The sequence below is a fragment of the Euphorbia lathyris genome, chromosome 1, assembly GCF_963576675.1.
Source record: "Euphorbia lathyris chromosome 1, ddEupLath1.1, whole genome shotgun sequence".
In the NCBI taxonomy this organism is placed as follows: Eukaryota; Viridiplantae; Streptophyta; class Magnoliopsida; order Malpighiales; family Euphorbiaceae; genus Euphorbia; species Euphorbia lathyris.
The window spans coordinates 55,887,243-55,911,207 of NC_088910.1; the positions used below are offsets into that span (position 1 = coordinate 55,887,243).

The window sequence follows — 23,965 nt, forward strand, 5'->3', positions numbered from 1 at the left end:
CACTTTACCAAATGGATCGAAGCTGAAGCCCTTGCCAAGATAACCGCTGACAACGTTATCAGTTTTCTCAAACGAACAATTATTTACCGATTCGGGGTCCCTCACTCCTTTATCACTGATAATGGGAAGCAGTTCGACTGCAGTTAGTTTCGCGATTTCTGCGCAGACTGTGGTATCAAAGGACGGTACACGTCGGTAGCTCACCCTCAGAGAAACAGCCTCACGGAGGTAAGCAACCAAACGCTCCTTCGAGGGACCAAAGCACGTTTATCCGACCAAGGTAGGGCATGGCTCGATCACATTGCGGCAATCTTATGGTCATACCGCACCACCCCTCATACGGGAACAGGACGTACCCCCTTTTTCCTCGCTTATGGGGGAGAAGCAATGGCACCATCTGAAGTCATTCTTCGCTCCCCCCGACAGACCAGTTTCGAAGAGGTCGACAACAGCGTGGAGCTCCAGGAAGCCACCGACCGACTCGAGGAAGAGCGTCTTAATGCTCTTTTGCATATCACGGCCCATAAGCAGAACATCGCGCGCTATCACGATAGAAGAGTTCGCCCCCGCACTTTTCAGGTCGGAGACCTTGTGCTCAGAGACGCCGCGGCTGCGCAATCCCCTTTAGCTCAGGGAAAGCTCGGCCAATCATGGGAGGGACCGTACAAAATCGACACTGTTCTCCACAATGGAGCTTACAAGATCGCCTCTTTAGACGGGATGGTTTACGACAATAGCTGGAATATCCAAACGTTAAAGATATACTATCAATAACTTGTACACGAATCACGATTCATAGAGATGTTTTGGTTACATCGTCTAACTATCATTTTGTTAACGATTTTGAGCGAGCAGAACTTTATCGCGTTCTCCGCCAACTAAGCATTCAAATGCTAGCATCAGGCTCTTTGATCATATCGAACGCCTCCTACATCGTCTAACTATCATTTTGTTAACGATTTTGAGCTAGCAGAACTTTATCGCGTTCTTCGCCAACTAAGCATTCAAATGCTAGCATCAAGCTCTTCGATCATATCGAACGCCTCCTACGTCGTTTAACTATCATTTTGTTAACGATTTTGAGCGAGCAGAACTTTATCGCGTTCTCCGCCAACTAAGCATTCAAATGCTAGCATCAAGCTCTTCGATCATATCGAACGCCTCCTACGTCGTCTAACTATCATTTTGTTAACGATTTTGAGCGAGCAGAACTTTATCGCGTTCTCCCCCAACTAAGCATTCAAATGCTAGCATCAGGCTCTTCGATCATATCGAACGCCTCCTACATCGTCTAACTATCATTTTGTTAACGATTTTGAGCGAGCAGAACTTTATCGCGTTCTCCGCCAATTAAGCATTCAAATGCTAGCATCAGGCTCTTCGATCATATCGAACGCCTCCTACATCGTCTAACTATCATTTTGTTAACGATCTTGAGCGAGCAGAACTCTATCGCGTTCTCCGCCAAACAAGCATTCAAATGCTAGCATCAGGCTCTTCGATCATATCGAATGCCTCCTACATCGTCTAACTATCATTTTGTTAACGATCTTGAGCGAGCAGAACTCTATCGCGTTCTCCGCCAAACAAACATTCAAATGTTAACATCAGGCTCTTCGAACATGTCGAACGCCTATTACGTCATCTCACAATCCCACATTATGAACGATTTGGAGTACACAGAACTCCGCCCCTTTCTTCGCTTCATTTAATTTATAAATAAAATAATAAAACTCCTCGAGCATCCGAGTATAACATCCGAATGTTATCATTCGAGTCTCTCCACAACATTCAAGTCTTATCACGTGAAAAGCGCATAGATTAAAATAAACTCGCAGACTACAAGGTCAACTACGATATCAAACTACAACAAGATCACTCCTGCTATAAAGAGCCATTACAAACATTCCTATGGCTACAGCAAACGCATAAGCAACCCTAACACATTCAGGTAGATTGAGGACGATCAGGGTTCGGGATAGCCTCCTCATCCATCAAATCTTGATGCATCGCTCTCTAGTCCACGCACTCATCGGTATTATGGCCGTTCTGCCTATGATACAAACAGGCTTTGCCCACATGGGTCACACGATGGTTAGGGTTAGCAGGAACGGGACCAAGACTTCCCTGCCTCGCAAACTCTAAGAAAACCACACTTCGAGGTTTGATGGGATCGACGAATGTCGGTCCATATGGACGTGTTGGCGAGGCATGGCGCCCTACTCGCCGGTACTCCATCTCATGAGGCAAGTTTATTACCCTTTCCATCTCATCGGCTAGCAGCCTCTTTATCCAGGAAGGATGCGGATTGAGCACCGGAGCGACGGTTTCATCGGGGTGGAGATACCCGATGCCCTCATGAGACCATATTTTCTTTTCTGTTGAAGAAAGCGCGCTAACAATGACCTCACAGGAATCAGTGACGGATCCGGTATAGGGAACAGAATTCTCACTCTCCACTTTCCTCCTTTGAGAGGCCCAGTCCCGGTTCATCCAAACAGGGGACGAATACCTCACTTTCCTTTCCAGATCATTCTCCTCAGACGGGGGACAATAAACATAGGGATGTGGCATCGCTGATATTGCCTTCTGCACCTCCAACACGCGGGCTGGGTCGACGACGTCCCGAAGCGACATTTCCCCGAGAAAATTAGCTAAAGAAGAAAAGGAAAGGGCGAAAGAGAAATGGCAAGTCCACAACGAAAAATCCGGCTCCTATTTATAGCACAATGGAGAAAAGACATGAAAGACATCACAATGAACTACAATCAAATCAACTTGCAGGACATAATTAGAACACTACAATATCACAAAAAAGATTCAGATTGTACGAATCATTATTACATCTTTGAAAACAAAATGGACAGTACAAACTGCCTACTGCTTCTTGAAACGACCACAAAATTCGACAGCCTTCGCCTGGGCAGCTTTGTCATACACATTCGGAGCAAAGATCACCTCTGGAGGAACTTCGTAACCGGCGGAATAAGCAGCGGTGATCAGCATCATACGATCCAGCTTTATGAGTTTCTCCTCGCGCTGACCAGCGAGAGCATGAAGATCAGCAGCCTCTTTCCGTGCAGCTTCCAGTTGTTGCCTAAGAGAGTCGTTCTCCTCGGCCAGCACTGCCGCCCGTCCCGTTTTCTCCTTCAAAGTCTCCGCTACTCGACGAGTCCACCCAACAGCCATCCTGAGCAACACCCTGTACACACAAATCTCCTCGACATCTTGTTTCAACCTCTGGGAGAGCTCCACTCGACCGGCCATCTCTACTTTCAGCTTCTCGGACAAAACGGTAATCTCGACCGCACGACGATGCAGAAGCTCCCGCGCAGCTACCAATTTCTTATTCGCCTCCTCGAGATCGCCGACAGATTTCCGCAGACCGTCTTCCATATCACGAAAAACTTGATCATCATTAACGCACATGTCGAAAACCCTGGTTGCATTCTGGATAGCCTACATAAGATAACACAAGTTAAAAGACGAAAATCATGAAAAGCAAACCAAGGCTAATAGTGCGGATAGGAGAACCCACCACACCAAGGGCCGATAAGGTCTCCAGGCCCAGGTTCATTTTTGAAGCCCCCTCCATCCGCTGATGCTCCCCAGGGACCCTAGCAACGCGAGCCATCGCGCGAGCTAGATCGGAAGTCATCATATCCGAGTGCACCGATAAGTTCATAACATAGTCCCTGAACTTGGAGATTTTCATTTCCATCCTCTTAACCATTTCCGGATGATCTCCTACTCGATCCGGCACGTCAGTAGACAGCTTGGTCCCGCCATCAGAGCAGGGTTTCTTGGCACCCTCGCTGGCACCAGCTGCATTTTCCCCAGCAGGCTCTTCTCCGACCACATATTCATCAACAGTTTTCCCCGTATCCCTTTTTCGCTTCCGAGCAAGCACCCCATGATTCGGACTGCCGCCTTTTTCTTCTTCAAGGACGATCACCCCCACATCGCCCTCAAGCTCCTTGGCAACTGGATCATTCACGGGCTTTCCTTGCGGAACATCAACTAATCCGTCAGCATCTTCTCGCACATCAATAACCCCTCCCATACTTTGCACCACTTGGTTCGCATCCTCGAGCGAGGAAAATGAAGCCAACGAACCAGAAGCACCTCCGAACGCCTCATCAGCGGTCTCCAGACCAACACTGAATTCATTAGGGTCAAAATCCATGCTGACACGGGGATCTCCTAGACCTGCAAAATACAGAAGGGAGAAAGAACACTAAGACATTCCGAATACACAACAACATATTACATGCGACATAATTCACAAGGCAAAATAAAATCCCAGCCCCTCACCTGCAACGACAACATTTACGGAGATCGCCTCCAATTCCGCCAATTCTCCAGCTTTGAAGTTATATCCCCGTTTCCATTTCTCAAAATCCTCAACCGACCACCCTCTAAGTTGAGCCATCCGCCATTGATTCCAAATGTAGTAACCGGCGGCCAGGAAATGACGAACTAACTCATCTATATCCTGCTTATGATCCTTATCCGACGGGAGACCTTTCAAATACCTCACCAAATTCTCCTCGAAAGGCAGCTTCGGGCGGGTTTTCAGCCATCGACTGGAGTCTATGGGGTCGTCGTTCCATACCACCCTAAAAGGAAAGTCCCCGTCGAGCTTCCTCACCAAGAAGTAGCGGTGGCGGTATTCGGATAATTTATCTTTCAATCCACCTATCACTTTGAACTTCTGGTGTGAGAACATGACATGTTGAGATCGTTGCCCCTTGCTTGGTTTAAAAAACTCGCGAAAGACTAGACCTGTTGCTCGATACCCGGCAGATCGGCATAGGGAGTAGAAGGCGACCATCATTCTCCAGCCGTTCGGATGTATTTGCCCAGGGCACAGATCGTATTCCTTCAGCACTTCTACAAAAAAGGGTAGGAGCGGCAGCCGCATCCCCGATTCTAACTGCTCCTCGTAAACGATGAGCTCATTTGTGCCACCCGCAGAATGGGCTCTATTTTCTTCGCCCAGCGCAACCAATTCGTAAGGCTCCCCGAGTCGGTACACCGCAGATATCATCGGCATGTCTGCTGAGACGATTATACTATAGGCATCTTCGACCGAAAGGGATTCTGGCCTCTTAGGACGCTCGGCTCTCTCAAAGCGCTTACCCTCGATACTAAAAGTCCCAAGAGATCGAGTCCACACCCTCTCGTGCATTTCCTCATAAATCGCGGCAAGGGGCCGCTCCGCAGTAATCAGACCCTCTGGCACAACCACTACCACCTCTAGGACGCCGGCAGCAACGCCCCCGGCAGGACGATCGACGGTAGGCGGCAGACGAACAACAGATTTCTTTCTTTTCTTCGCCGCACTGGCCACTGCGCTATTTTCACTATCCTTTTCCGCTCGCCTTTTTCGCGATACTGTTCGCGTCCGCGAAGCGTGAAGTCACCAGGGGCAACCGGCGGCAGTCTGCTTAGGGCTCCCCGTGAAGAACCCTCTGACATAATACCCCTCCCCAGAAAATTCGAAATAAAACAAAGAAAAACGCAAAGCCAAGGCCAAGAGATTATACGACTAACCTTAGTAAAAGTTACGGCAAACTCTGACGCGAGGAATCTCCCGAAGAGCAACAATTTTCGGATAACCGCCAAATATTCAGTGCACGGGCGAATCAGGGCAGGCCGACACGATCGCAGAAGAACCCACAGGAAGCAAAAGCAGACAGAGAAAATTTTTCTCAGAAAAATTTGGAAGATGAAATAAAGAGATTTCATCTTACCTCTTCTGGTATTTATAGCTGGGGAGGGTAAAAGGCGCCGGCACAGCTCATTTTTTCAATAAATTCTTACGGCGCATGCGGGGGATTTAATTACAGACGTAATTAATGCGGCGCTACAAACAAAAAGCGCATGCAGTAATCCCAAAGGTTTCTTCCAGATTAGTCCGAAGAGCTCTTCTTACAGTTGTCCACCATTTATCTGGGCGAGAAACAGATGCAGTCCCGTATCTTCTCGCATTAAATACTCGGCTTAGCTCTTCGGCGGGGGGGGGGGGACTACTTGATTCGGGATATGAATCAGGGCCTGAAGGCCCAGGAAGGCCCAAGGCCCAGGAGGGCCCAAAGCCCAAGCACCCTCTATAAATACACAGCTCATCTTGGGAATGCGGACGGGTAACTCTTTCTATCTCTTACACAATTGATTAATAAACACTCTTGAACTACTAATTGTCTTGCTCGTCGGAGTATCCGCAGGGACCTTTCCCGGCGCAGGGACGAGCAATCGGAGAGCCAGATATCGTCACTGAAGGCCAGGATCACTGTATTCACATTCCCAGATTATATTATAAATATAAATCTATTATTTTGAATTAATTAAATCTTTTTAATTTTGATTTTTTACTACGTTGACAACTTGTCAAAAAGCTTCTAAAACACTCATCCTCATTTCTCTCTGCTTTTGCTATTATATATATATATTATACATTGGGTTAATTACAAAAAAACTACTCTATTGTTTGGCCGATTTGCAGACTCTTAACTATAGTATTTTTTTTTACAAATACAACCTTATGGTTGTCACCGTTAACAAAATCAAGACAAATAGATGGATTCTATTAAGTTGGTGACGTGGTATAGGGAAATTTTAGGAAAAATGATTTTTTTTTTATTTTTTAACCTTTCTCTCTCCTTCTCTTCCTCTCTCCTTCTTATTCTTTCTCATTTCTTCTCTTCTTTTTCCTCCTTTCTTCTCCTTCTTTTTCACTTCTTTTTTTTAATTCTAAAATTTTCCAATTCTTGCCTTCTAACTCTTGCCTTCTAATTCATAAAGAAGAGACTTAGTAGGTTGTTTGCCTTCTAATTTTTAGGTTTATCCCTTACAAGGAAACAAAAAATCTATGGTGGTTTTTACAACTAATAAATAACCTCGATACGTCGTTATATAAAAGTTGTGGTCTAGACACATTAACCAGCTCTTCTATGCTAAACAATGTCTGTTTTTCTTCATTTTCAGCACCAACATATATAGAATGTGTGGTCTGTGTTGTTTTTTGTGTTATTAATTATTGTTTTTATTATTTCTTACAGGAAACATTAAAGTGAAGGTTAAATGGAAGTTCAAGCTCAAGCCAGCATTAGGCTGAAGATTAACATAGTTAGTATTTTTTGGACAAATAGTTCTTTCAAATGAACATGTTAATACTTTTTGTTTATAGTCTCCTTGAAAAAGAACATATTATTACTTTTTGGACAAATGAAGTATATATTGTGTAAGGTAAATAGAGAATTGTTTCTCTGCTAATTTGAAAATATATGGTAGATTAATTTTTGATATTAATGCTAATTTTTAATGATTGCTAAGTGTTAAAAAATATTCTTGTGATGGAAAGCTTGTGATGAATTTAGAGATTTTAAATCATTATAAATATTTCTAGAGAGGATAGTGTTTATTATTATATATTATGGTATAATAAGAATGTCTTTTAAGAATAGTTTCTTCTTCTTAATTTGTTCTGTTTGTTTCTAGGCTATGCCCTCCTATTTACCAAAAAAATAAGAATGTCTTTTAATATTATAACTTATTTTTAATGAGAATATATTTTATCATTAATATTAATATTCGATGATAAATATATTATTGTATAATATAAGTAGATTATGTCAGTATTATTTGTTTAAATGATAAAATTTTATATCATTATAAACATTCTAATGAGAATATATTTAAATCATTACAAATATTTTAATTAGTCAGTAAACATTATTTTAATAGGCATAAAATTATTATCGTTGTAAGTGTATAACGATTATACATTTTGTTCTCGTTAATTCTTTTAGTAAGGGACCTCAATGATGAAGGGCGTCATGTAAAACTGATTTAGTGAGGATATTTGAGTTTTTAATGAGAATATGCCCCTCATTATAAGCCTTTTTTTATATAGTGGTGAACTTGACCTAGAAGATGTACAAATTGCAACCGTAATCTCATAAGAAAAACGTGGGTACTTTAATTTCTTGGTTACAAAAAACATACTAGTGCAAAGTGAGAAGTTTTATGGTGGATCTAGTGTGAACCGATCAATGAAAATAAGATGTATACCACTTCATTGGAAAATGATTGGTATAAAGGATAAACTTATACAATTGTTATCTTTTCATTAGTAAGATTCATGGGACCAGGGAATTTCTGGTGCAACGCGAGGGAAGAAGAAAATAATAGAGAAAGAAAAATAAATTAAAGCTGTTAACTTTTACAAAAAGAAAAAAGATCCGTGGCAAAATTAAGTTATGTATACATAAGGTCAAAATTGTTGTCAGAAAAAAGAGAGAAATGCATGAACGAGTGAAGTGTTTTAATGGTGGATTGGAGGCATGTGAAGAGGACCTCCCCCTCCTGAATAGTCTTTATTCATGAAATTAACAATTACTTTTGCCGTTTGATCATGGTTTATGTGAAGCTTCTCATTCGATGAACATTTAGCTTCGCTTCTGGTGTTTCCAGCTGCCTTTTCCTTCATCCTTGAGCTTTGTTGAGAGTGCTTGTTTGAAGCATATATATCCTTTCCTGCATTTCCAAACATCCAAAAATATATAATCAAATTGAAATCTAACATCAATTGATTTTCCTTTTAGAATTACTAGAGAAAAGCTGTCTGCATGTAAATAAGAAGCACTCTTGGAAGTTGGAATAAAAAATGGAAATAATAATTGTATTCAATACTCCGTACATACAAGTATGATATTTCCTACACCTTGTATAGCTAATGAAATTCCTAGAAAGGAAACAAAATTTAAAAAGATAACTAAAAAGATAGCCATCTTTTGGGACTTCAATTATGCTTAGGAGGGTGGGATTTTGGCAAATGATAATCAGCACTGAAAGCAGTAAAACCAACCATTTTATCCTTCAAAGCATATTGAGAACTAATTCTACTGCTACTACTCATCATTTTACACTTCACATTCCTACAATTTCCTGCACCTGAAACTGAATTCTTTCTCTCCTCTACTTTCACACCTTCCTCTTTGCATTTCACCATCATTTTTCTTCCTTTAAGCCTTTGGTTTCTAACTTCCCCAGCCATAGCAGCACCAGAAATTTCCTGATATTGAAAAAGTTGGATTCTTTTAGCATATATATAACGAATAACATAAAAATTATTGCACAATTCTTTGTATGCATACCTGATTCATCACTTGTAAGAAACTAGTTCCATCGTCTGCTACTCTTTTCTCTTGAGCTACATATAATCAACAATTAATACGTTAAAAAGGAGAAATTATTCCTGATCATTGTAGAAAATTTTGTTAAAAGGATTAATGTGAGTGATTACCTTGGGCAGTTGAGTATTTTGCATGTAGAAGAATAAATAAGACAAGTAGAAAGCTGGTAAGCCTTGAAGACGCCATGTGTTTGAAGTTGGAAAACAAGAGGAATCAAGTGAAAAAGAGAAAATAGGGTCTTTATAGAGTTGAGTTGAAATGCAGGTCAAAGTTAGGGTTCCAAAAATTAATAGAATAATGAACATGTGATTGTACAAACGTGCATGGGGAAACTCAGAACCAGCAAATCAATGTTTGTTCAAACCTTTGAATTAGGCAAAAAGGAAAAGCTGAAAAGAGATATAGATTTTTTAAATTGTTAGGAAAAAGGCCCATTATAGCGTGGAATGGAAGATACGGTTGTCCACCGTCACTCTACCGCCATGCATGCAGCGAGGAGAGTTTGTCTCTAGTACAGGTCAATTCTAAGAATACTATTCATTACGTAACACTTGATTGTAAATGAGGCCGTCGATGAAGTGGATGAGTTAGCATTCAAGTTTCTAAATAAATATGTTGATGGATGGTTTTATGATGACTTCTCGACGTTTGGAGTTTTGCGTTTTTGGTCCCTAATTTGATTGGAAATGGGCTAACGATCAAAAGTCATCGTTTTGTCACGAGTTTTGTCGCTTTTTCGCCAAATTCATTCGTTGAGAGCCTCATAAACGCAATTTACCATTTTTAGGGTATTTTATAATTTTCTTATTTTTTTTCCTTTACCTTTAGGGTTGGAGTTAGCTTTTCCTTCTACCATTAAGAGTAGGTTAGTTTATCTATTTAAAGCATATTTTTTATTGTATTATTCAATTTATCATTCAATAAGAATTGAGTTTCATTTTCCAAAGTTCTTTATTTGAAGGTTCCAATCGGTAATCATACGAGATTCAACATTTTGAACAAAGCCTATTTATTCTTGCTACGTTAGTTGGTATCAGAGCCTAGCCATATTCACCATGCCCCCCAAAGAGACGAGTTATGGACGAGGTGATGGTCGTGAGGATCTGCAACAAATTGAAAAGAGACTTGGACATCGGGTTGAGCAAGTGATAGGTCGAAAGATGGATGCTATCATGGATCAGCTCACACGGAGAATGGGTGATTTGTTTGTATATCAAGAACAAAGAAACCCTAATCAACGATGAGGACTCTAATCGAGCCGAGCTGAGCCAAGCTTTGACCTGCTCAAGCTTGGCTCACTATAAAATTAACGAGTTCGACCCCGAGCCTAGCTTTGGCTTGTTCAACGAGCTTGAGCCGAGCTTCAAGCTTGTTTCGAGCCTAAAATCCTCTTTGGACTTGGTTCATTAAGAAAATTAGCTAACCATGAATTGTTTGTGAGTTAATCGTTAATTATTTTTGTGAAGTTTGCTCACAAATAACTCTTTAATTATGTACATAAACAAGCTAACAAGCAAAGTTCGTGAATACATAAAAAGATGCTCGTAAATAGCTCTTTAATTGTGTACATCATAATCATCAAAGGAACCCTAATTATGAAAGGAACCTTACTCATGACGATAGAAGGAATCCTTTCATTGAAAGGATTAACAACGATGAGGAGACATATGATGAGTATTATGAGGAGCCGAGGGGTCATCGACGTCCACATATGGTGGGGAAAGTTAGGTCTTGGGAGGCTGGAATGAGGACTAAAATTTATGAGTTTCGTGGTTCCCTTCAACCAGAGTGGAGGAAATTCTAAAGTTAAAGGGCGTCCTAGAAGATAAGAAGGTCCCCTTTGTTAGTCCATAATAAGGCGAAATAGTTCTAAATGGGGGGGTGGATAGAACTATTGAGTAATTTTACGTTTTTAAATTTTTTTACTCATGTCAATATAGCACAGAGGGTAATTTCAGTATCAGAGGCAATTTCATTCTACTGAGCTATTTAGCAAATCAGTCTACTGAAATTGCTTCAACTTCTGATAATTTCCAACTCAGATGATGACTCTTTATTAGAGGTTCTGAAGAATGTGAACTAAGTGATATGTGAAATATGTACAGTGTTAAGAGTATTCAGAGAGTTGATATGTGAGATAAAGTTTAGAGCATAAATAATTTAATAGAAGTAAAGGCAATAGTAGAGAAAGAAATACTCAACAGATTTATACTAGTTCGTCCTCTTGCATACATCTAGTCCTCAAAATACATTCTCATGAGCTTTAATCTAAAAACGATCTCTTTCAGAGGTAGAGAACAAACTTTTTACAGGCCTAAGTTTGAATGAAGTACCTTCCTTCACTCAACCCTCACAATAACTCACACTTTGCTATTTATGACGAAGTAACAAATGACTACTGAATACAATCGAAAGATTACAATTTCTTCAGATAGAAAACATATTGAACTAATCTCTCTCTAAGGATTACACAGATATGGATTGTGTTTAGCACTTTGCTCTGTTTTTCGCTTTTTACAGAATATCTTGTATATAGCTTTTTCCGCTTGAATTGATCTAATTTAATTTGATCTTGAGCTTTACTTAAATAGCCAGAAATTCAAACTAGTCATTTGAATCCAAAAGATGTATGTTGAGAAAAAAACGTCATTTGTTCTTTTCTGGGATTTCTGATTTTTCTGATGTATTGCCAATTTGGGAAACTAGTCGTTTCTGGCTCAGAGGACTGTTGACTGTTGAAAAGCTACATCCAATTATCTTCTCCATTTTTTGATCTTGCAGACCGAAGCGTTTCCATTTTGGTGTATGCAGAGAGACATGGGTTATTTTGTAGAGATGACTGTCTTTTGTGATGAACCAGAATGGGCAATCTTTAGGGAAGATGACGTTGTTGTCTTCTTCTGAATTCGATATGGGCTTCTGTCTTCTGCTTCTGGGCTTGTTTCTATTTTGGACCTTTATTTATTAACAAGGCCTTTTGCTTTTTATACAGAAACATCCTAAGATGCCTTAAACAATTTTCAACACTTAAACAAAATTGTTGGTTTATAAGGACATATTTAATTCTGAAATTTATATAATTGATAGATCTAATTCCTTAATGTAATTTTTGTCATAATCAAAACTTCATCAAAATTGGTTTCAACAATCTCCTCCATTTTGGTTATGACAAAAATATTAAGAGGAAGGAACAAATTTTTTCTTACTCCCCTAGAGTTACTGAACTTACGCTTGTTCTGATTAGGGATGGCAACGGGTAGGGTACCCGCAGGTAATGTCATTCCCAAACCCTTACCCTTTTATTTTTTAGTTACCCGTACCCGTCCTATTACCCTAACGGGTATACTTTTTGCATCCCATACCCTTTCCATTTAATTCGCGGGTACCCGCGGGTACCCTTACCCGTTAAGAATCAATAAATAAAAAAATATTATAAATTTAACAAACTATAAATTTAATAAATCATCAATCTAAAAATTGAATAAATTGAACCTTAATTAATAAGAATAGAGTAGCTTTTTCTCAAAAAATAAAAAATAAAATAAGAATAAGAATAAATGAGCTTAGTGGTATCACTCAATTGTTGAAAAATAAATGGTTGGGGTTTAAATTTCAAGTCTTACATCTAAAAAACAATGATATTTATTAATATAAATTTTTTTTATGACGGGTAACGGGTACCGGGTACCCTAGGGGGTATTCTCATACTCGTCTCATTATTCTAACGGGTAATGATTTTGATCTCATACCCGTCCCATACCCTTTTATACAGAGTACGGGTAGTCCCATTAGGGTCGGGTAGTATCGGGTACCCGCGGGTACACTACCCGTTGCCATCCCTAGTTCTGATTACTCTCCCATAAAGGTTGAGCTGTTCACTTTGCTAATGAGAAAAAGAATCAAAAAGTTAAATGGTTCAATATCAAAAGTATCAAAGATAAAGAAGATTAAGATGAGTATCAGAGCTTAAAGATCATCTACCTAGATTTGTGATAAAAGCAACATCATCTACCTAGATTTGTGCTAAAAGTAAAAAATCAATTGTAAAAAAATGGCACAAAAGTAAAAAGTAACCCTAAAAAACACAAATGGTGAGAAAGAAGAAAGAGGAGAAATCAATTTCCACTTATTGAAGGGAGACATTTGAAAAACAAAAAGACTCGTGAGTTGCTTTTATCTCCATCATGCACTTGTCACACATTAGCGCGTTCTAGGGGTGCTCTCTTTAAATCACAACTTGAGTAGTTGAAGCGTGGAAATTGAAGAGACACCCTATCCTTAAAAGGGCTTTCCCCCTTTTATGAAGTAGGGGGGCTTCTGATAACATCCATGTATTATCTTTAGGGCTTTTGAGAAATATCTTAGCCGAATGTTTGGAAAGCGTCCAATAAGGATTTAGATAACGATAACCAAAATGTTACTCTCGTATGTCAAGGAAACGGGCGATGGCCAATATACGATCGTCCAAATTTCTTATGGCTGCACATATGAGATTCAAATGGTCGGTTACGAATGAAACACATAAGGCACACATCTAATGTGAACGCAATAAAAAAACGATACACGTGGAGACCTCCTATTAGGATAGTGATCCTCCAATAGGAAGACGACCCTAAAAACCTGTAAATATAAGATTGTAGAGAATTTCTCAATATACTCAAAACTCTAACCTTCGTTGTTTTCACTATTTATGAGAGTGATATTAACTTGAGTATTACAATGTATATATCGGACAATGATATCTCTATTGTTTTGCAGGAAAGCATTCAGATGATATGGTATTTTTGGAGATTTATAACATCATCTCTATTGCCACGTAACACCCGATCATTGGTTTGATATATAAAAGAATTGCTAGATTTGAAAATCATTTAAATGATGAAGAAGTTAATTCAAATAAAATATCAAAAATTTAATACACTAGAATTGAAAAATGAAGATTTCAATATGTTTTTTTCCATAAAGAAAATAGTGAGCTCTCAAAGTCCAATATCCGTCAGTGTATCCTAAAAGGTCAAATAGATAATAATTATAAAACTATATACTATAAATCAAAATGAAGAAACGATTAAACAATTTATTCTAGCAGTTTAGTTGATCGATGGGTTCTGTAGGTAACTGTGCAACGTGGTGCGGAATAGTCGGCAATGCCACATGATTAATTTGATTAATGTATTATATTCTATAAATTAATACTATATGTTTAATTTAATTTAATTAATTACCTTATACCGTTATATATTACTACTTGCAAAACTTATTTTGATTGTTGGAGACAGATCAGAGTAGAATGCATGTTGACTAATTAAATTAATTCCAATAAGAATAGATACAAAGATTCGAAAAACATATGAATGTTTCAAATGTAAAATCCAATATATACTATGAATTTCCTTGCTTTGTTTTGTTAGTAATTAATTGCTGGCCTAAAATTTTAACTGTCATCAAATCAACTTTTATTTTTGTCCATTCCATCTATTAACATTTTTATTGTTAGAATAGAATTTTTTGAATGCAGACAATAAAAAAACATGTTCCGTCATTATGCTTGTCACATATTAAAAGAACATGTCAAATTGACAAATAAAGAATTAAAGTTATTGAATGCAATGAGACAAGATTATTAGGTTATTGAATGTAACTGGATAAAAATAGAGGGTTATTGAAGCAATTGGATAAGAATGTGAGTTATTGAACGTAATTAGAGAAAAGTAAATGGTTAATTAAAACTTTTGAAAGTTATGGTGTTTGGTTGCTCATTTTCATGCTTCTATTTGCATTTTCACTTAAAAATGGAGAGATTTAAGTGTTCGGTTAGTGACATCTTATTTGTTTTTTACACCAGAAAAGTAGTTTTTTATAAAAGCAGAGAGTCTCTACTTTTTCGAAACCAGTTTTTTTTAAACAGCAAATTGCAATAGCAAACAACAAACCGTAATAGTAAACAGCAGGTAAAACAAACGAGTCTTAAAAGAGTCGGAAGTTTTAAGCCTAATTAATTTGTACCCAATGTGTACGAGAAAAGCAGTATTGGTAGGTGGTTTAAGTGTTTAGGGATTCTAAAAGCAATGTGGATTTGTGTAAAATGGAAAATTCTGTTTTAAATAGGTAAAGAAGTTAAAATTTCCAAGTTGAAGAAAAAGTGGGATTTTGGTTTCCACAAATTGGCATTGGGTTTAAAATTTGATTCCGAGAGAGTTGAACTCGGCATTCCCTTTCAGGAACATGCTCACATGGAACCTTATTCTATAATACTTTAACATACTATACTATAGTAACATTTAAAGCACCATGCATGCATTGTGTTATTTTTTATTACTAAAATTTAACCCACTCAATACAAAATTTCTACTTCCTAATCAAAGTACACAAAAACAGAAAAGAGGACAAAGAGTAGTTGAAGATCAACAATGCTAAAGTTAGTAGAATATAGGGTGAGTTCAGAGCAATAATGTATGAATTTTAGAGAATGTTCTTGTAAGTTACATAGTTATTTTAAAATGATGACCCACCATTAATTTATGTTAATGAAGAGTTTTGTCTTCATTAGATTATTTTGACGATTTCAGTGGTTAAAATGCATCGGAATGATATCATGACTTACTCTTCAATATGAGTCAACTCAGATTTCTGACCAAAACGACACATGACATCCACGTATGCGCCACCTGGCAACCACGTGCCGGTTAATTTTATGAAAAACAAACTTAATTTTTTTTATAAAAATAACCGACACGTGGATACCCAGTGTTGTTTCGGTCAGAAATATGAGATGACTCATACTGAAATATAATCATGTTTGTAGCACAAGCACTATTAATCATATCAGTTTGTCTATTACTGTTAGGGCTATAATTGACTCAAATCAAGTCAAGTTTTGGCCTACTCATACTTGGTCGTTAGAAAATTTATGAGTTTAAGTTCCACATTCTATTCGGTTCATTGACTTTGCTTTGCTCGCGAACAAAATTGACGAGTTTGAGCTTGAGTGATTGACGAGTTTGAACAATTCATTAATTATATTTGATTTGAAATTTTTTTTACATATAAAACTGCATAGCTTTGAAATCTACAAATCTACATTATTTTGCATTTCTCTTTTATAGAAATATTTTTATTAAAAAAATAATGGAACCAAGCTTGCATATGAACATTACAATCGATTTTGCTCATAAGCTTGTTCATGAACCTATAATTGAGTGTGCTCATTTATAAATCGAGTTGTACATGATCGAGTTTTTATCGCTCTGAACATCGAGCTGCTTGTGAGTAGATCCGCTCATTTACAACCCTAATTACAGCCTATAAAACCCTATTCCTGCAACCTTATTGTTGTTGATCTCACACACCTCTGCAAATTCTCTGTAAACTTAATGCTTTACTAACTGTTACTATGAAATGAAGTTACATCTTCTCATTAGGATGTACCCGTACTCATCAAAATTACATGTTATTATCTCTATTGTTTTACTGATATACTCAGCACACCTAAAATCTGACTCGGTTGCTATAAAAACAAAGACTTTGACTCTATTTAGTAAAGAGTTTTGGGGGTAAATCATAGGTTGAGTCATTTTAGAGGTTTTGAGTAGTCAAACCTCTAATAGTGGTGTTCGGTAAAGAGAGGTTTGAAAGAGTTTGTTGAGCCTAAAAAGTTAATTTTGAAAAAACTATTTTTATGGGCTTTTTCCAGTTAGCTTATTATTCCATATCTTTTGAATGACTTTTTTTATCTTTAATTACAACCCCTTAACCCCAAATAAATGTTTTACCATGTCTTTATTTATCATTTTACACAAACACCTATCAGAAATCAATTAAGTTTTACCAAACAAATTTACACAATCAGCAAGGCTAATCAGCTAATCAAAAAGGTAATCAAGTAACCACTAATGTAATCAGCTAACCGCTATTTGCCAAACAGGATTTTAGTGTTGAGACTTCGTTTGTTCCTTAAAAAGTGAAATTTGATCTGTTGGGTTGTAATGGTTAGCAATGACTTATTTAGTGATCAATCATATTTAGTCGCTAAAACCTAAAATTCGGTTGCTAAGTGTCCGTTTGTTTCCATTTTTCGGAACTTCTTTTTGTCTTTCAATACTAAACAAGAGATATAAAGTCTTTGATAAAATGCTTACACATCTGCTTTTTTGCAATAAAAACAACTAATATCTACTTTCTATGAGCAACAACTAACAACAAACAGTTGAAACAAACGGACCCTAAAATATGTTTCGGTCGCTAACTCACTATTCTTTTTGTAGCGCGTGTTATATTAATTAATATAGATTATTTTGTTGGATTTTTATACTAATACTATTGTGTTACTAATTGTATGTGTCGAATGGTAATTTTTTTTAGTTTGCAGGTAAAAAATAAGTATTTTTATTTTATAGTGTTTTTCAAGTATTATTATTCATAATATTGTTTTTTTTTTTTTTGAACCTGAAAGAGACGCTTAAATAGATGATGGATTTGCATCCATGTAAACAATGTTCACAAGCCACTCTGGCACAACAGTTGAAACAAAATCGTTAGCATTGGAACAGGCAAGCCTAGCTACCAAATGAGTCGCACTGTTCGCTAGGCGAGAAATAAAAACTAATTTAAAAGAAGGGGTGGATCTTAGCAGGACTCGACAATCTTCTACAATCATACCAAATTCAGAAATGTCCTGCTTTTCAGAGTGAATAGCATCTACCACGGCCTTAGCATCAGATTCAAATATAACAGCAGAATAACCCAAATTAGCAATCCATAACAAACTTGTGCGGATTGCAAGAGCTTCAATGACACGTGGCTCTTTAATGCTTGGGATAAGACTGCTACTACAAAAAAGAAATGCTCCCCTTTCGTCCCTAATAACCGCTCCCATGCCACTGCTCTCTAGTTCATTGAAAATGGCCCCATCTATATTGCATTTGACAAAGCCCGGGCAAGGCGTGTTCCATCTATGAAGAGGATTTGGCAAAGGGTGGTTACCTCTCATCTGCGTGCCCTGTGCATGCAGGAGTGGCTGGGCAGCCATTGGCAGGGCCGTCTGTATGTACGGTGCTGTCGTGTAACGATTGCCCAACGCTGGTGCCTTCTGTTGGTAGGCCTTCCAATCCTGAACAATCTCCAGGCTGATTCGCCAAGCCGTGTCTTCCGGCCACCATCTCATGTGCCACAGGACTCTGTTTCTGTGATCCCAGATTGCTTTGAGTGCACAACAGATTCAGACTATTTCTTCCGGATTTGAGTTGCTTAAGGCTTGGAGAAGCCACTCGTCAAGGTGACTGTTATCCACTCTTGGCACAGGAACAGCTGCTACACGCCAAATGTCACTTGCGAAACAACAATCAACAAATAAATGGTTATCCGTCTCTACTTGCTCCACACATACTGGACATTCAGTTGAAATGAGGACTCTTCTCTGGGCCAACCGAGCTCTAGTGGGTAAACACTTTGAACACAGACGCCAAATAAACTGTTTTAGTTTAGGGGGAATCATCAACTTCCACAACCTCTTCCAACCCTCTTGGGCTCTGCTAGCTTCTACTAGCCCCATACCTGTTAAGTAGCCTGAGTGAACATTGTAGTGTCCATCCCTTGACCAATGCCAGATCCTCATATCTTCCCATGCATTGTATGGCAAGATAATATCACTAATAGCCTGCACTTCCACTTCGCTAAAGCAGCCATTTAGTCTCTACATGTCCCACCCTCTCCCATTTTCAAGGAACAGATTTGCTACCATCAAATTTTTCATTCCAGGGACCAAAAAGGAATTTATGCGAAAACCCTCTAGATTAGGAACCCACTCATCCTCCCAAACTCTAATTGATCTACCATCTTCCACTCTCCATCTAACCCCTGCTTTCAATATACTGATGCCTTCCCATATACTTCTCCAAACCATACTAGGATTATTGCCTAATTTGGAGAGAAGTAAGTCCTCCCTAGGGTAATATTTAGCTTTGAACATTTGACTCACTAAAGTATTTGGGAATTTTAGTAATTTCCAGTCCTGTTTACCTAACATTGCTAGGTTAAACACATGTAGATCCTTGAAACCCATCCCACCTGAATCTTTAGGTCTACACAATCTACCCCAATCAAACCAATGAATGTTTCTTCTTCCCTCAGGTTTCATACCCCACCAAAAAGAATTCATTAATATTTGCAGCTCATCACAAATAGATAAAGGTAAGAGGAACGTACTCATACAAAAGGTTGGCAAGGCTTGAGCCACAGACTTAAGAAGCACCTCTTTCCCAGCCTGCGACAGGAATTTGAGTCCCCACACACCAAACTTCTTGCGAAGCCTATCAATCAGGAAAGCAAAAATTCTGCGTTTGGATTGTCCAATGAGTGATGGTAAACCCAGATATCTGCATGTGTCAAGAGGAGTGCAAACCCCCAGTAATGCTTTGATCTGTAATCGCAAAGGTTCAGACACATTAAGACTGAAGAAAACCCCTGATTTGTTCAAGTTTACTGCCTGACCCGACGCCACTTCATATTCTGACAGGATGTTCATGACCTTTCTAGTCTCATCAATAGTTGCCCCAAAGAACAAAAAGCTATCATCAGCAAAGAAAAGGTGTGTTACTGCTGGTGCCCTTCTGCAGATTTTACACCCTGAAATAAGCCCTTCTTCTTCAGCCTTTCTGATAAGTTTAGATAAGACTTCAGCACACAGGATAAAAAGGTAGGGAGATAGGGGATCCCCTTGCCTCAATCCTCTTCCAGGGACAACTTGGTCAGAGCACTCCCCATTTATTGCTACCTTGTATTTCACAGTTGTTATGCATAGCATCATCCAGCCAATCCAGGTTTCATGAAATCCCATTCTTCCCAAAACTGCTTTAAGGAAATCCCAATCAACTCTGTCATAGGCCTTGCTGATATCAATTTTTAAGGCAACCTGCCCATTCTTCCCTCTATTCAATCTCTTCATATAATGTATGCTTTCAAAAGCCACCTGCACATTGTCAATTATAGACCTTCCAGGAACAAAAGCAGATTGAGTTTCACCAATAATCTTAGGGAGAACCCTTTTCAGGCGATTTGCTAAGGCCTTAGCAATTATCTTGTAAATGACATTACACAGGGCGATAGGGCGAAAATCCTTCAGCATTCTAGGATTGTCAACCTTTGGAACCAGAACAATTATGGTGTCATTAATACCACTTGGGAATTCCCCCTCACTAAGCCACTTTGCGCAGGCTGCTCCTACATCTGCCCCCAATGTGTCCCAAAAGGCTTGAAAGAAGCCTGGATTTAGCCCGTCAGGGCCAGGGGATTTGTTAGGACTCATAGAGAATAGGGCTTATTTAAACTCTTCCTGGTTAAAAGGAGCAACAAGTGCTTCGTTCATGTCGGGACTGATGCACGTGTCAATTGCCTGTATAGTGGCACTCATACTCGAATTCGAACCCGAAAAGACATCCTGAAAGTAACTCTGTGCAAGATCCAATAAGTCTGCTTGGTTATCAAACACCTCCCCATTCTCATCTGTCAAAGAACTAATTGAATTCTGTTGACGTCTAGTTTTGACACTAGCATGGAAAAACTGTGTGTTTCTGTCCCCTTCTGTCAGCCAGAAAACCTTAGCCCTCTGCTTCCAATAACTCTCCTTAGCTTCCAGGGTATCATTAAGTTTTCTTTTGGCTAAGAAATAAGCGGCAATGGAATCCCTGTTTCTACTACCATGTAATCTTTCCATTTGGGACCTCCATTTCCTAATTTGGCTTTTGAAATGCATATTGAAATTCTTTCCCCACACTGACATTTTCTGCACACACTCCTCCAACTTTTCCTGGACTGGTTTGCCCCTCTGGTCTCTCCAATGACCTCTAACCAGATTATTGAACTCCTGCTATTTAAGCCAAACCTCTTCAAAGTGAAATCTCCTTCCTCTATTTCTACTTCTCTCCCTTTCCAGTTGAAGAAAAAGCGGAAGGTGGTCTGAATACCCAGACATACAAGTTTTGAGATGATGATTGTCAAACCGATTCAGCCACTCAGCCGAAGCAAAACCCCTGTCCAGTTTTTCTCTAACCCAGAGCTCGGATCCTCTACCTCTTTCCCAAGTAAAGCGGTTACCGTTCAGAATCAGTTCGCTCAGCCCACACTCCTCAATTGTTTTGGCAAACTCCTGCATTAAAGGGTTAGGGTAAGCCGCTCCACCCATCTTATCATCAGAATTCAGAATACAATTAAAGTCTCCAATCACTACCCATGGGATAGAATCATCCCTGGCTAAACTTCTCAGTAATTCCCAAGACTCTCCATGCCTACTACGATCAGCAAAACCATAGAAGCCCACCAATTTCCAATCCCCCTGAGAAGAATTGGTGATAATTGCCTCAATATGATGGTCAGAAAAACTTTTGATCACCACCCGAGTCCTTGCTTTCCACAACAAAGCTAGCCCTCCACTACGGCCTCTTCTACTGACAGGGAATGCTCCTTCAAACTTTAACTGTTGTTTTAGCACGCTTAATCTCTGATCCTCTACTAATGTTTCCATCAAAAATACAATATTAGGGCTTTGGGACGATACCAGCTCCTTTAGAGAGCGAACTGCCCGGTGGTTTCCCAGGCCACGACAGTTCCAGCTTAAGCAACTCATTCCCCCCGGCGGCCCTGATCTTTAGGGCTCGCCGAACCAATTTCTGTGGAACTCCCCTTATCCTTTCCAAGAACAGAGACTTCCCCCTCCTGCCTAGCCTCTCCCTCCCCCTCCCTTCCCTTTCCCTTTTCCTCCCTTCTTCTTTTCCTGACATCATTTAATTCCATCTCAGTATCTTCCCCCTTATCTCCCCTCTCCTCACCCCCCATCCCTTGACCCTCATCTTCCACTAAAGGCTTAAAGAAAGGCCCTGTATATGGACAGATCATTACTTCTCTCTCCCCCTCCCTCACTTGTTTGTTCCTCCCCCTCACATCCAACCCTCTCCCTGTATTAGTTATATCCCTCATAGCACCCGAACTCCCTCCCCTACCTCCTCCGAATCCCCTCCTCCCCCCTCCCCCGTTGCTATCTACTAGCCATTTTGCCCCACTACTGTCTCCCCCTCTTCTTACTGGGGCTTTAAGCCAATCCCCCCACTCCCTCAGAATCTCGCCCCCCTGCATATTGAAAACTCTCTCACAAAAGCGTTCTGTATGACCCAGGCAACCACACACATAGCAGGAAATACCTAAGCGTTCATATTTGAAAGTAGCTAGAGACCAAACATTTCCAGTGCTTCTCAGTTTTTTAAACCTTTTCAACGGGCGTTCACTGTCTAGGTTGACCCTGATACGCATAAACTGTCTGTGAAACCCAGAATTATTATTTATATCATACTCCTCGAAGGTTCCTAGGAAATTGCCTAGTTGTTTGCCAACTACTTCAGACATAGTCCCCACAGGAAGTCCATAAATTTGCACCCAAATAGAGTACTTCAATAAGTTCACATCATCTATATGCACACCCCAATTCCAGATATTCATAATCAATATGTAGTTGTCAAAAGACCAAGGACCCCCGGCAATTACCCTATCTCTATCCAACGGATGAAAGAATTCAAAAGAGTAAAGGTTAGGATTCACCTCTTGAATTTCGACCCCTCTCATTGGTCTCCATAGGGCCGCCATCCGGTTTTTCATGCTCACGAAATTGAGCGGTCTATCTGCCACAAACCTTCCTAAGTAACGAAGACCCGTACCAGTCACTTCTTCTGGAGCGGCCGGTGTGAGCAAATCAATCAGCCCTCCTTCATCTCCTTCAATTCTGAGCCTCTCTAATTCCCCTTCCATTTTTGATGTCCTTTCCAACTACACCTATTCCAATTGGAATAGCAAACAAAAAGCCACGAAAATACAGCCAAGGGCACCCTCAACCACAGTGACACAGCACCTGTCCCAATTAAAACAACAAACAAAAGCCCAGTGCAAAGAGTTTTCAGGATCCCCAACTTTGCTTCAAGAAAATGCAGTCAATAACCTCAGCGGCCCAGAACAACCAACACAGCAACAAAAGTAAGCAAAGGTCCCACACTAACACCAGATTACCGAAACCAAAGGCGAACCCCCAGCCAGCCTCTACTCCATAGAAAACAAAAACAGCAGCAAGATCACAGAAATCCAAACCCAATTTTGATCAGACACACCCAAGCACCAAACCGACGCCTTCACCAATCACACAAAATCGACGACAACATAAAACACAGCAACTCCAGACAAACCAGTATACGAAACGCAATCGGGAAATTTCAAGATCCAGATATGAGAAACCAACACAATCACAGTATACTACAAACTAAACCCACACAGAGGTGAGACATACCTTCACCGGCGCGGAAGGACACTCTCACCGGCAGCAGAACGGACGGCGACGGCGCAGCCCAGGTAGCGCAGGCGAGCGACGGCCGCGTGAGGTGCTGGTTCGAGAGAGACGGGGATTTCCTTTCAAATATTATTTTTCATAATATTGTTAATTGTAATTTATCTGAAGTGGAAATGAAAATTGATATTTTACTAAAATAAAAGTATATATTAGCATGGGCGGACCACGATTGGGCTCTGGGTTAAGGTTCTTTAATCCAGCTTAACACAGGCTCGAGGCACCTTGTTGCGTAGCAAGAATTTTATTGATGACCCCGGTATAGCCCTGTCTAAGTCCAAACCTAGAAATCCATATAAAGCCCAACTAAACTAGAAATCCACACAGCCCGATTCGATGTCGAATAGGCTGAGATCTCTAAAGTTGTCTTTGTCTTCCCGCCAAACTC

At 39.6% G+C, this 23,965-nt stretch overlaps 1 protein-coding gene across 1 annotated transcript; it reads right to left on the minus strand.

Annotated features, from left to right (window-relative positions):
• Positions 1 to 8,184: 8,184 nt before the first annotated feature.
• Positions 8,185 to 9,390, minus strand: LOC136203894 (uncharacterized). Its single transcript, XM_065995140.1, has 4 exons — positions 9,311 to 9,390; positions 9,162 to 9,217; positions 8,959 to 9,079; positions 8,185 to 8,541 (listed from the first exon to the last, which is right to left on the minus strand). The coding sequence occupies exons 1-4, from the start codon at positions 9,384 to 9,386 to the stop codon at positions 8,330 to 8,332; spliced, it is 465 nt and encodes a 154-aa protein (XP_065851212.1). The 5' UTR covers positions 9,387 to 9,390; the 3' UTR covers positions 8,185 to 8,329.
• Positions 9,391 to 23,965: the final 14,575 nt, after the last annotated feature.